Raw genomic sequence first — 13,182 nt, forward strand, 5'->3', positions numbered from 1 at the left:
TAGCCTACCAGAAGTAGGCTATATTAAGCTAGGAGCATGGCGGTGCGCATGGTCGCAGCGGCTCAGGGCTCTCCTTTTCAGTGCACTTTTTGGTTGTTTTTGTACTTTTTTTTTGTCCTTGTTTGTGCACGATCGGTTCGCCGAACATCCGCTACACCATTCAGAACCTTATAGACATCGGTGTCCAGAGCCAGACATCTGTTTTGAGTGTTTTTCATCACACGCACAACATCCCAGACAACATAGCGAGACCAGCGGGCTCTCCGTGGATTGTTATAGGGTCTAGGAGACAACACAGACGGAGGAGGGAAAGAAAGCAGAAGCGGGGCCGCAGACCCGGCGTTATGCTAAAGCTAAAAAACAACCATACAAGCCCTATACAGAACTTTTTTTCTGCACTGAAGGAGCTGCTTTTAATCTCATTGTAGATGCGTATAGTGACAATAAAAGGCATTCTATTCTAGAAACAGCAAGACGAAAGAGATTGGCCACGGAGCGTCTCGCGGAGACCTTAAACATGAGACTTTGTGCCAAGAGTCCCAGGACCGTCTCGCAGGATGTAGAACATGAGATTCTTGCAAGACACGTCCTACTTACAACCAATATCAAATAAGACCACGGGCAGCAAAACACTCAGTCGTGTAAAGGCTTTGAGCACACACAGATCCAGGGCTCTCAGCGCATATAAAACGTATAAGGACAGTATGTTATAGATGAAACGTAGATGACTAAGTGAAGAAGAAAGCAGCGTGGAGAAAAGAGACTCAGAAGGGCTGTAGAGAAAAAAAATGCAAAAAAGAAAAAGAATAATCTAGGTGCAAATTCAGAACATAAGGTAATCATGCCCAGAACAAGTGGAATTGTAAAAAAAGCATGTCCAATCGGGCTCAGAATTAAAAGACAAAGAGTAAAAGACAAAGTAGAACTTCATAAAGACGGTCAAAAACATTTCTCGCTATACACATGCAGAGTAGGTTAGAGAATATGAAAGCAGTGGAATTCGAAAGGCTAAAAAAAAAGGCGCAATACAAATGCAGAGAAAGTTAAAAAATATGAAAGCAGGAAAATTAGAAAGTATAAAAAAAAAAAGAAAGTAAAATTTGCAGTAGCGCAAACAAATGGAAATTATTACTTGAAAAAAGGGAAACTAATCACCACGGACCAGGGGCCTCATGTATAACGCCGTGCATAGAACTCGCACTATAACATGGCGTAAGCACAAAAACCAAAATGTGCTTACGCACAGAAAAATCCAGATGCAGGAATCTGTGCGTACTCCAACTTCCACGTTCTTCCGCTACATAAATCCCGATCAGCGTGAAAACTAACGCTCGTGCACGCGCTTTATGTAACGCCCCAACTCCTCCCAGAATTACGCCTCTTTGAATATGCAAAATAATATAAATCACCCTTAAGCTCAGCCTTCTGTGAAAAGACAATGGGAAAAGCATGGGGGAAAATATAAGAATTTCAGCGAATACCAAGTGGAGGCAAAGGAAAAACATACTATTTGTTCAAATAAACCGTGGTATAATCAACAAAATGAAGTTGATCGAGTGACATAGCGTGTTGGAGAAACTTGAAAGCTCACATTCACAAAATCGCACAGTGCCGGAAATAAAAAAGAAGTCACATATCAAAGTTGCCGTGAAAAGAAGAGTTGTAAGCCCACTGTCTGAGTGTCATATGAAAGCTTATTAGGGTACAGAGAAAAAAAGGCACACAGTGGGGAAAAACAACGAAATGTCAACTTCAATCTCGACATTTCCACTTTAATCACGTAGTTTATTTTGTCATTAAAGTAGAACATCATAAACGTCATCTTAAAATCATTTACTTAACCAGTTCCTCAAATCACATCGTAATTAAAGTAGCACATTAAATGCTTTGTTTTGTATTTGATCTTCTATGTGTTCTATGTGTGTGAATCACTACTTGCTTCTTAAACTGGCTCTCTTCCTCCAACTGGACACAGAGTCGATTACATTTGTGATATTACAGCTCTCTGAATAACTAAAATACTGAGATGTATACGTGATATAATTTTTATGATGATAGGAGTTAAAGCACATTATTAAACATGGGTTTCACGATAGCGCAGTGATTGTGTGCAACCTTTGATGAAATAATTTATTGCAGCAGTACTTAGGGGTGGCTCTATGTCCAATAGAGAAAGTCTAATGTCAGTAAGGTAGCTTATTCACGGTGGATGGCCACGTCCGTTGCAGACACAGCATAGCCGCCTCGTGCTCATGACATAAGCATTTAACTTTTGCCGAAATTTGTCGCTGCGTTTTTAGCTGTGTTGTTATTTTCTCTTTCTGTGTTATATTCAATATATATTGGCATAGCCGCCACTGCAGTCCTTGCTTTTCTTTCCCCAAATACCCAATCACCACACAATCAGCTCTGTAATAGAAGTTAAGCCATCTGTAAGCTTAGCGCCGATTCTTCAAAACGTTTAAAGAACATTGAAATATCTTTCTAGTACATGTTTAATTATTCTATCCTTCACGACACTCCCAGTGAAGAATATAGATTATTTAAATGAAGTTAAAGTTTTATCTGTATAATATAATAAACATATTTTGCTGCATTTCTCCTTAAAAATGATATCGTCATCATATGTAAATACGCGCTTTATAAAGTGGCTCAGGTTGTGCGATATTATAACTGTAGTGCAAGTTTACAGTGGGGTGATTGTACTTATAAGTACAAACAGTTCTACAAGGAGCACTTGATTAAGTGCATTTAAAGTTCTTGGGATGAAACTGTTTCTGAACCGCGAGGTCCGTACAAGAAAGGCTTTGAAATGTTTTGCCGTGGCCGAGACAGCGTGTTCTTGAAGCTGTATACCGATAATTCTCTTTACGATCAGCTACTGCTGTGATTTACACTCAGATACAGTGATATAAATACTCCGAGTGGTGCAGTGAGAGTAATATGGAAAAAGATGATCCGCTGTGGCAACTCCTAACGGGAGCAGCTGAAAGAAGAAGAAGAAGGTGCAGTTAGAGTAACAACGCTAAAGCAGTTATGGTATTTGGAATACTGTGGCTGTTCCCTGGACCATTATATTGTTACAAGCTAATTACAATCAGACGCGTTACACTAATAAACAATATGCGCTTAGTTTCAGTGTATTTATAAAAGCCACGTCAGGAAAATAAGGTGTAACCACACAGGAACAGTAGCAATGCTTTGACGCTGGGTGCCGCCAGTCTGCAAAACCGAGCTGAGAACTTGCGTACGACAAAGTATGAGGTACCGTGGAAAAGTGCGTGGCTTTACGCCAAGTGTAGGTTTTATACATCGCAATTTGAACATGGAAAAGTTCTTATGCAACATTTCTGTGCGTACGCACCGTTTATACATGAGGCCCCAGGTGTCATTGAAAAAAGTAGGACAAAGCAAGGTCAGAAATAGAAGACAAAGAGTAAAAAACAAAGTAAAACGTCATAAAGAGGTTAAAAAACAAGGCCAAACACATGCAGAGCAGGTTAGAGATAATGAAAACTGGAATTCAAAAGACTTAAAAAAAATGTAGGCGTGAAACACGTGCAGAGCAAAATACAGAATATGAAAGCAGAAAAAAATGAAAGTGTCAAAAAAAACAAAGTAAAGATCGAATTAGCACAAATAAAGAGAAATAAGTACTCAGAGAAATAACAAAAAGGCGAATAGAGATCAAATATATGGACATAGGTGATATGTCAGAAGTACGTAAATATTGTAAGGCTTTGAAGTTTAAGTAAGCGAATTTCAAAAATGGGTTTTACCTCACATGCATTTATTGATTATTTTGCAAAAAAAATTATTAACTGCTGATGATGTAGATCGTTTTTTCTGTGCTGAAATTCCAAAGAGAAAAACCTATCCTGAATTATGGTACAAAGTCATTAAACACGTCTCACTGACCTCATTAAAAATATTCAGCATGTTGGGACTCGAAAGATACCAAATATTGTTTTTTCCGAAGTTCTGAAATAAAAGTAAAATTAATGAAATAGCAACAATTCAAAGAACAAAAATCTTAAAAGTGTGTATCCGGAAAACCAAACACGAGGGTTGGCAAGGGAAGCGAGCAGGGGGCGCTAGTACTAGTAAAAAAAGGAGGCTGTCAGATGTCAATTTCTTTTCTCTGTCGCCTGGCTTTATTTGTGCACCAGTTTTCATCCACCTTAATAAAAAGACAAGTGTCTGTGTGTCTGTATTATTGTGATATTTTCCTCTACTCGTAACTTGTTTTCTTCAGGGTTAAGTGTACTCATCAGGTTCATTACCAGGTTGCTCCACTGTCGCACCTTATGATTAACACACACATACATAGATATACGCATACACACAGACCCTAACCACAGAAGTACCATATGAAAGATGTATACACATGCACGTTATTCCCTAGCACTTTAACCCAAACAAGTACCGTATGAATAACACATGCACAGTCCAATTTCCCTGGTTCTCCAGGAGACTTACTTATCATAGACACAATGAATGTACAATGTCTTAGATATATCTCAAACCTAAATATTACTTTTGGTCTCCAAGAATATATTCTAACATACAAAGACTCAACATCCTTGGCTAAAGCCCATTTGGTCAACAATGAAGTCTTATTTTAATGCATTGTTCATTATTGGACAGAGCTCTACATTCTCAGCTCGTCCAATAAACCTTGCAACTTGGATCATATGCACCAGGTGCTCCGAAAAATTTACCGTATTACTTCAGTCACCCTAGATATTAAAACAAATTATAGAAAGTTAAAAGCTGTGGCATTTATTAAAGAACAATAATACTAGTAGAAAAAAGCATAAAAGAAAGTGTGGATAGCAAAGTCTGGATATATGTATATATAGTCTTTAGTAAAAGCTTTTTGAAAAGTTAAGGATGTCAAAGATAAATGTCCCAGGATAGCATTGAGTTATCAGTATTCATGGAATACTTTACCTGACGATCAGATGAAAATTGCTGCATGTTGCCAGTGCCCTCTTCTAATGTCACTCTCTTCTCATTGTTTAGTCCGTCTTGTTTATTTTAAAATTCCACAGGTGTTTCAAAACACGTGATTGTTACATACACCTGATTGGCTGGCTGTCAATATGATGGATGAATTTGTCCAAACTCTTTAATCTTTTGTCCGTTTCCCAAACAATAAATAAGAAAATACAGCTAGAAGCATCGGCATATCTTCCTTTCCCAGGCTGTAAACCAATTTAGTCCTAGGTCCTAGCCCATCTCTTCACAGATGATAAAATTATCAATACAGCTTGAGGCATCTCCTGGATTTTCTGCTCCGTTAAAACAGATGTTACTGTGATTGATAACGGTACGATTTAGGAAAACAGAATGCTTTGATGTACTGCCTTTTTAACTGTTGAATTTATTCTGTAAATCTGAGCAAAATATTTGTTTTAAAGTGATATAATCTGTTAACGTTCCTTGTAAGATTAAGTTCATTGCTGTTTGTGTGATCAAAAAGTAAAATAAAATATAAAATCCACAGCACTACAGTTTCTGTCTGTGTATCCGTCTAGCTGCTATATTTCTGTCATTTCAAAGATCTTGCATCGCAAACATTAGCACTGCTTTCATGAATCCTGACCAAATGGTATGTAACAGAGGCATGGCAACTGGACAGACACACTGCAAATGCTGAGATCTACGTTGATTACCTATATTTTTATCCACCTTTCACGGGCAGCACATCTACTAAACTCCTAACAGACTGATTGGTAGCATTCGGGTTTGAATGCACATCCAGTCATTGTCTGTGTTGAAAGTATACATTAATTCCATATCCAAATGAGTTTTCCTCCGAGAAGTACTCTTCTGTCTATTCCTTTCAAAAAGAAATGATTTACACTCACTGAGTAAATTATTAGGAACACCTGTACACCTGTTTATTCATGCAGTTATCTAATCAGTCAATCATGTGGCAGCAGTACAATGCATATAACCGTATAGATACAGGTCAGGAGCTTTAGTCAATGTTCACATCTAACACCAGAATGGAGAAACAATGTGATCTCCGAGATTTCAACCATGGCTTGATTGTTGGTGCCAGATGGGCTGGTATGAGTATTTCATAACTGCTCATCTCCGAGGATTTTTATTAACAATAGTCTGTGGAGTTTACTCAGAATTGTGGGAAAAATTAAAAACATCCAATGGACAGCAGTTCTGTGGACAGAAACAACTTGTTGTTGAGAGAGGTTAGAAGTAGATGTCCAGACTAGTTTGTGCTGATAGAATGGCTACAGTAACTCAGATAATCGTGGTGAACACAAAAGTATTATAGAATGGAAGCATCAGACCTTGGGATAGATGGGTTACAACAGCAAAAGACCATGTTGGCTTCAACTCCTGTCTGCCAAGAACAAACACCTGAGGCTGCAGTAGGCCCAGGCTCACTAAAACTGGACATTTGAAGACTGGAAAAGCGTAGCCTGGTATGATAAATCTCAATTTCTGCTGAGACACATAGATGGTATGGTCAGAATTTTGAACTATCCACATTAATCCATGAGTGTTACTTGCCTTGTGTTAACAGTCCAGGTGGATGGTGATGGAGCAGTGGTGTGTGGAATGTTTTCTTGGCAGACTTTCAGCCTGTTAATACCAATTAATTAACCTATCTGAGTATTGTTGTTGACTATGTGAATTCCACCATGGCCGCAGTTTACCCATCTTCTAATGGCTACTTCCAGCTTCCATAATTCACCACGTCACAAAGAAAAACCCACCTCAGACTGTTTTTTTGAACGGGTTTTTCACTGGCCTATCCAGTCACTAAATCAGAATCCAGGAGAACACCTTTGAGATGTGGTAGAATGAGAGATTTGCAGCATGAATGTGCAGCAGACAAATCTGCATAAATTACGTGATGCAATCATGTCAACTTGGACTAGAATCTCAAAGAAATCTTTCCAACATCTCGTGGAATCCATGCCTTGAAGAACTGAGGCTTTTTAAGACTAAATTGAGGTTGTACCTAGTAGTAGTGTCATTTTTCTAATAATTTTCTCTGAAATGTAAGGTCATTAATGACTTAAAAAACTGGCTAGCCTGGTGTGTGTGTGACTATGCCCTGTCATGGATTCATAACTGCTTTGCAGCCCGAAGTTACCACAATAACCTGATTTAATTTTGCACAGCAAATTATTAATCAGTTTGTCATGTGAACACCATGACAAACTTTAAAAGGTATCTGGATGAAATATTATGACAAGCCAGCTAATAGCTATCCAAATGAGCTTGGTGGACTCAATGGTGTTCTGTTTTTTGTATATTCCTATTTTGGTCTCTATTAAAGTCTACTCCCTTTCTTAGTATGTGTATTTGATGTAGTGATGTTTTGTAGCAGTGTACTTTATGTTTTTGTGTGGTGCAATAGCCAGAAAGGCCAGATTAATCCTGGCATGTGTTTAAATTAAATCTGGCTAATACTACTACTCCATTCCAAAATCACTCTTGGACGGCAGCATTCAAGGACTGAATTTTGAGTTTTTCTCCATGTCTGCATAGGTTGATCTCTGGGTATTCCAGTTCTCCTTCCATATCAACAGAGATGTATATGTGTGTGTGTGTGTGTGTGTGTGTGTGTGGTTAATTGTAGATTCAAAGTTGTCTCTGTTTGATTGAGAGATTGCTTATGTGTGCAGGCGTGGGCCTTATGAGTAACTGGTACTGTGCCCAGGACTGTTGTTTGCCATTTTCCCATTGCTGCCAAGATAATGTTATCTTTTGTCTTTTTATTTATTGAGTTTTTCCATGCTTCTTTTATGTTTAGGTGAAGATATTTATATCGCCTTGTACGGCGCAGCATCAGATGTAAATGTTCGGCTCAATAAAAGCTCTGTCATAATCGAGAAGACGTATGTGTCCTTGACTAATCAGAGATCACTGACCATTTACAACAGGAGTGATATAATAGTTCACTACAAATGGAAGTCTTTGGCCACACAAGAAGAAGAGGATGAAGAAAAAACGAGGTCTGTAAACTTAGGTGTGACACATTTTGAAATTCATTCTTGGTGTCAGCAGAAATCTCGTTCATTTTAGTCTTAAGAGAGCTAATATTGATTTACTTAATTTTCTCAACTACTTGCCACTTAATTGCTTTTTATTAAACTGACTAATATATATAATCAAGCATGTGCCAATGCATAAAGGCTGTAGATTGTGTAATGAAACTTCATTTATGTTTTTTACTTTTTATATTTGCATTTCTTTACTAAATACTTCAGTCACTTTCTAACCACCTTAGTCCTGAACAGGATCGCAGGGGGTGCTGCAATGTGCAGAGCGCCAGTCCATTGCATGGCAAACACACACACACACCACCATTTTCTGCATGTCTTTGGTCTATGGGAGGATACTGGAGCACCCGACACAGGGAGAACATGTAAACTCCACGCAGGGAGATCTCGGCATGCGAACCCTGGTCTCTTTACTGCAAGTCAGCAGCACTACCTCTGTGTCACCATGCCACCTTACTACTTAATATATAACTAGGCGACCGACTTTTAAGTTGACCACTTCTTAAGGCAATTCAATATGTAGATCAATTTGATATTTTATACAAACTCATTAATTTGGTTATATTGCATTTGAGCGGTATTACTTTAATACTCGTAGTTTCTGTTATTTTTGTGATGAAATTTAAACTTTTTTTCTATATTGAGGTTGCCCTTTTGAACCCCCCTGATATTTACTACGCGGTGAGGCATTTGCACTCCATCAACATTAATTATTTCCAGAGACATAATTTTGTCTATTTTTCCAGCGCATCGCGCACAAAAGCAAGGGAACGATGGGAGCATCAGAACTTTGCTCACATCATGTTGCTTCGTACCGCAAGCTGCAAGTAGTAAGTCTGTGATAAGCGGAATACCGCTACGCTTTCCACTCACGGGACAGAAGGACAATCCCGGCCGCTTTTATATAGTAAGAAAGAAGAAGAAGATATCGCACAGTCTGGAGTAGAAAATCATCTTTTACCTGGAAAAACAAAACTACAAATCCCATTGTGCATTGCAAAATGGACGGGGCGTGTGTGAAACTCCGCGCCTGTGTAGCACTCACGGGATGGAAGGTCAATCCCGACCGCTTTTATATAGAAGGATACTATTATTATGAAAAACTATTTTGAAAGGTTTTAGACAGACTAGTGTTGGCAGATAATAATACATTTTGTTCTTTTTTGTTTAATCCCATGACAGAATATCTTCTAATCTTTTTTATATCATAATTTAATTAGGGAGCCTTGGGTTTTAAAGGTCCACTATTGGATTGTGCTACTCTCATCCATCCATCCATTATCCAACCCGCTATATCCTAACTACAGTGTCACAGGGGTCTGCTGGAGCCAATCCCAACCAACAAAGGGCGCAAGACAGGGAACAAATCCCGGGCAGGACACACACACCCACCCACCCACACTAGGGACAATTTAGAATCGCCAATGCACCTAACCTGCATACCTTTGGACTGTGGGAGGAAACCGGAGTGCCCGGAGCAAACACGGGAAGAACATGCAAACTCCACTCAGGGAGGACCCGGGAAGCGAACCCGGGTCTCCTAACTGCGAGGCAGCAGCGCTACCCACTGCACCACCCTGTGCTACTCTTTTATATATTTAATCTGTAGTTTGCATACATCTTGTCTTTTCATTTTTATTTCTGACTGCAGGTTAACTTCAGATCTACAGAGGCAGGAGGAGACTGAAATGGACCGCTTCCTAGAAGAGTGTAACGCAGACCCCACCCTACGAGAGAGAATCTCTGTCCTTTCTAGAACTTTCCAGAATCAGTTACGAAAACTACAGGAAAAGCAAATGATTTTCACTGATGATGTTTTCTCAATGGAACCTGCGGTGTGTTTATATGCTTCACATTTTCCAGCATTAACATTCATTGTCTAAAAATTTTACTTATGAGTTTAGTTTAAAATGCTGTATTTGGTTAATTTAGATTACTTTGCTTGCCTTTTTCTTTTTTTATAGTGATTAATAATATCGATGTTTATAAAAAAAGGGCGGTATTGTGGTGCAGTGGTTAGCCAAGGTCTCTAACTTGTCTGTTGGGTTTCATTTCAGCCCGATAGTTTGTCAGGAGACATTTATGTGGTTTGTATTGAATTAGAAGTGTGTGTCTCAATTGTAACACTTCTGTAAGGACGTGCGCACACTAGTGCTGCTGCTTTGCCTTTCTGCTTAACATGATAAAGATGTACACTGATATCCTAACAGCTCTCAACTTAGCCTACATTCATTCTTCTCTAACTACTTGATTAATGGCAGGTTCTCTTCCTAAGCTGAAATAGCGTATAAAGACAGCAATGTAATAATGTGCAGAGGAAAGTGCAGGTTATATCACACTGGCTATTGATTTTTTAGGATATCCTTTCATGTGTCACAGGGTCATGACTGCTTTGTAAAAAAAAAAAAAACCAACAGAATTTAAATAGAAATAATAAGAATCGACTCCTTGCACAGAGCACCAGAGGATAAAACAAAGTACAAGTCTTTATATTTAAATGAAACTTGTCAAGATGCCTGAATTAATCAAGGTGCTACAGACTAAACATGCATACTGAGTTCAGAAATAGAAAATCTCCAAACCTAATTAAAAAGCATCAGTTAGAAAGCAGAATTAGCTTCCAGTTACAGACCTAACTTGTGATCGCTGCGTTAGACCCCAACAGAGAAAGCACGGTCACTTTTATGAGTGTTTATCTTATTGTTATGTATTGATTCAATTCAGTTTATTTTTGCATAGTACAGGCTCAGAAGACTGTAACAAGTTTTCAGGTTAAATGCAATTATAAATTTACAAATTACTCAATACGTAATGCATTTCCAAAAAGATATGGATTTGTTTAAACCCACAGAAAAACAAACCAGTTGCAAACTGATTGACATAAATAGAAACTTAACAATATCCATCCAGTAACATTGTCTTTGAACTATGTATGTCCATTTGACAGCAGAGGAAAGGGAAAAAAAAAAACTAAATTCAACAGCATCCTTAGGGAGTGTAAACTTCTGAGGGGTTCCTGGTCAGTTCCAATGCAAAATCAGAGACAGTCAATTTGTGCAGACCTTGGTCAACGTGCTGCCAAGGATTCTACAGTGAAAGGCTGTCCTGCTCAGTCTAACATGACAACAGAATCTTCTTTGATTCAAAGGTTTGTTCTAGGTTCATTTAAACCAGTGTTTCCCAACCTTTTCTATGACACGCGCCCCTAGAGAAATGTTTAATTTATCCTCTCTACAAAAGTAATAAGTATGATGAAGTCAAATTTCTAATTTTGAACCACATACAGTGGCAAACAAATTGAACTCAACAAAATAAGCTTTTAAACACAAATTGGGGGGTTTGACTTTATAAATCTCAGTAAATTTATAAATGTGTCCTCCGTGAAGCTGACAATCTGGGGGTTGAGTTATCCCGTGAAACATCAAGCGCCTGAAGCAGTGACGCATAATCAGTGGTCAAGGGGCTTGGGGGATGGATTGGGGACCCTCATGAACAAACAGGTCCCAGGGCACCACTAAAGAATGAAACATGGTCAACGAGCTTTGTCCCCCGATAACACCTGCACTGCAGTTCGAAAACAGATTTGCCACACGGTTAAAATTGCTGCGCTGCTGCCAGGACCTCCAGCAGAAGAGATGGGCTGTGTGTAAGCAGCCGGTGTTGCATCCAATTCAGTCCCCCTTGCAGGCCCCCCAGCAAAAATGTCAGTTAAAACTGAGAAATCAGTGACATTTCATGATCAGGACTTGCAAAGAAATCAATACTAGACACCATCCTTATATACAGATCATCACAGGGTCTAAATTCCAATCTCTTAAAAAAAAATTGCTCCACCTGTAGCAAGGAACCCACAAGAATGGCCAATCCCAGATGGTAATTCTGCACGCAATGCTCGATTCTTTTTATATCACAGAACAGGAGCACTGACTAGTAAATGACCTACAAGTGATGGCACTCTGCAAGACACCGATTGCACCATGGTAAACTCAGACAATGCGCCGCACTCAGTTTTGGTGAATCGCGACACAGCCATCATGTTTGTCACACTCCCTGGGGCTGGGAACCCCCGCTTTAAATACTGTCCACATAACTGAAGACAGCATGGCACAAAACGGACTTCCTCCTGTTTATTTTTCTTATCTTTTTTCACAATTATTGGGAATTCAAAGCAGCCTTCACTGACTCCACTGAAGTTCATCATCATCTGTTTGGAATTCAGAGTACCACCTTGACTCTAACATTTGCAGGAGGTGTTACATTTATTGCCCGCATGTTGTAAAGGGCACTCATTTCGGAGCACATAGTATTTTCCATTCTCCATTTGTCAATATTGTGGCCTTGTCATAAATGTAGCAATGGAAACCACCACTGACATCCATTCTCCATAAGAAATGGAGGAAGACATTAAAGCAGGCAAGGTTTTCTTCGTGGAGGGTTGTTTGCTGAAACCCGCCGGCCTGACACTCTGTGCCTTACAAGTTCACGTTCTCTGCAAGGTTTTCTGTTCACATCAAAGTATGCTATGAACATGCTGAGGTGGAGACATATTTTTGTCAAGGAGGTAGCAGAGTTAAAGATGTTAAGATTTGTATTGGGTGTGACAAGGATGGATAGGATTAGAAATGAGTACATTAGAGGGTCAGCTCAAGTTGAACGGTTGGGAGACAAAGTCATAGAGGCGAGATTGTGTTGGTTTGGACATGTGCAGAGGAGAGATGCTGAGTATATTGGGAGAAAGATGCTAAGGACAGAGCTGCCAGGGAAGAGGAAAAGAGGAAGACCTAAGTGAAGGTTTATGGATGTGGTGAGAGAGGACATGCTGGTGATGGGTGTAACAGAACAAGATGCAGAGGACAGAAAGATGTGGAAGAAGATGATCCGCTGTGGCAACCCCTAACGGGAGCAGCCGAAAGAAGAAGATTAGAAAACATTAAAATGTAGTCAATGAAATAAGACACAATTTAAAATAAAACTAACATCCTATACAGTATTTCAGTGTGTAATGGAAGCTTTTTACTTTGCCATCATCATATATTATAATGAATCTGTTTATTTTGTGTAATAGTCATGTTATTCAAATTAGCCATTAATTTGTGCAAAGTGCTATTAAAATTATTAACTGATTCATAATTGTGTA

General features: G+C 39.0%; 1 protein-coding gene across 1 annotated transcript in view; it reads left to right on the forward strand.

Moving 5' to 3' along the window:
• hydin (HYDIN axonemal central pair apparatus protein) overlaps window positions 1-13,182 on the forward strand; it is a 409,298-nt gene that overhangs the window by 151,396 nt on the left and 244,720 nt on the right. The window contains exons 8-9 of the mRNA XM_039762370.1: window positions 7,796-7,997; window positions 9,697-9,880. Of these exons, the coding sequence (XP_039618304.1) occupies window positions 7,796-7,997; window positions 9,697-9,880 (386 nt within the window). The remainder of the gene's footprint in view (window positions 1-7,795; window positions 7,998-9,696; window positions 9,881-13,182) is intronic.

Source organism: Polypterus senegalus, chromosome 9 (assembly GCF_016835505.1).
Source record: "Polypterus senegalus isolate Bchr_013 chromosome 9, ASM1683550v1, whole genome shotgun sequence".
Taxonomy (NCBI): Eukaryota; Metazoa; Chordata; class Cladistia; order Polypteriformes; family Polypteridae; genus Polypterus; species Polypterus senegalus.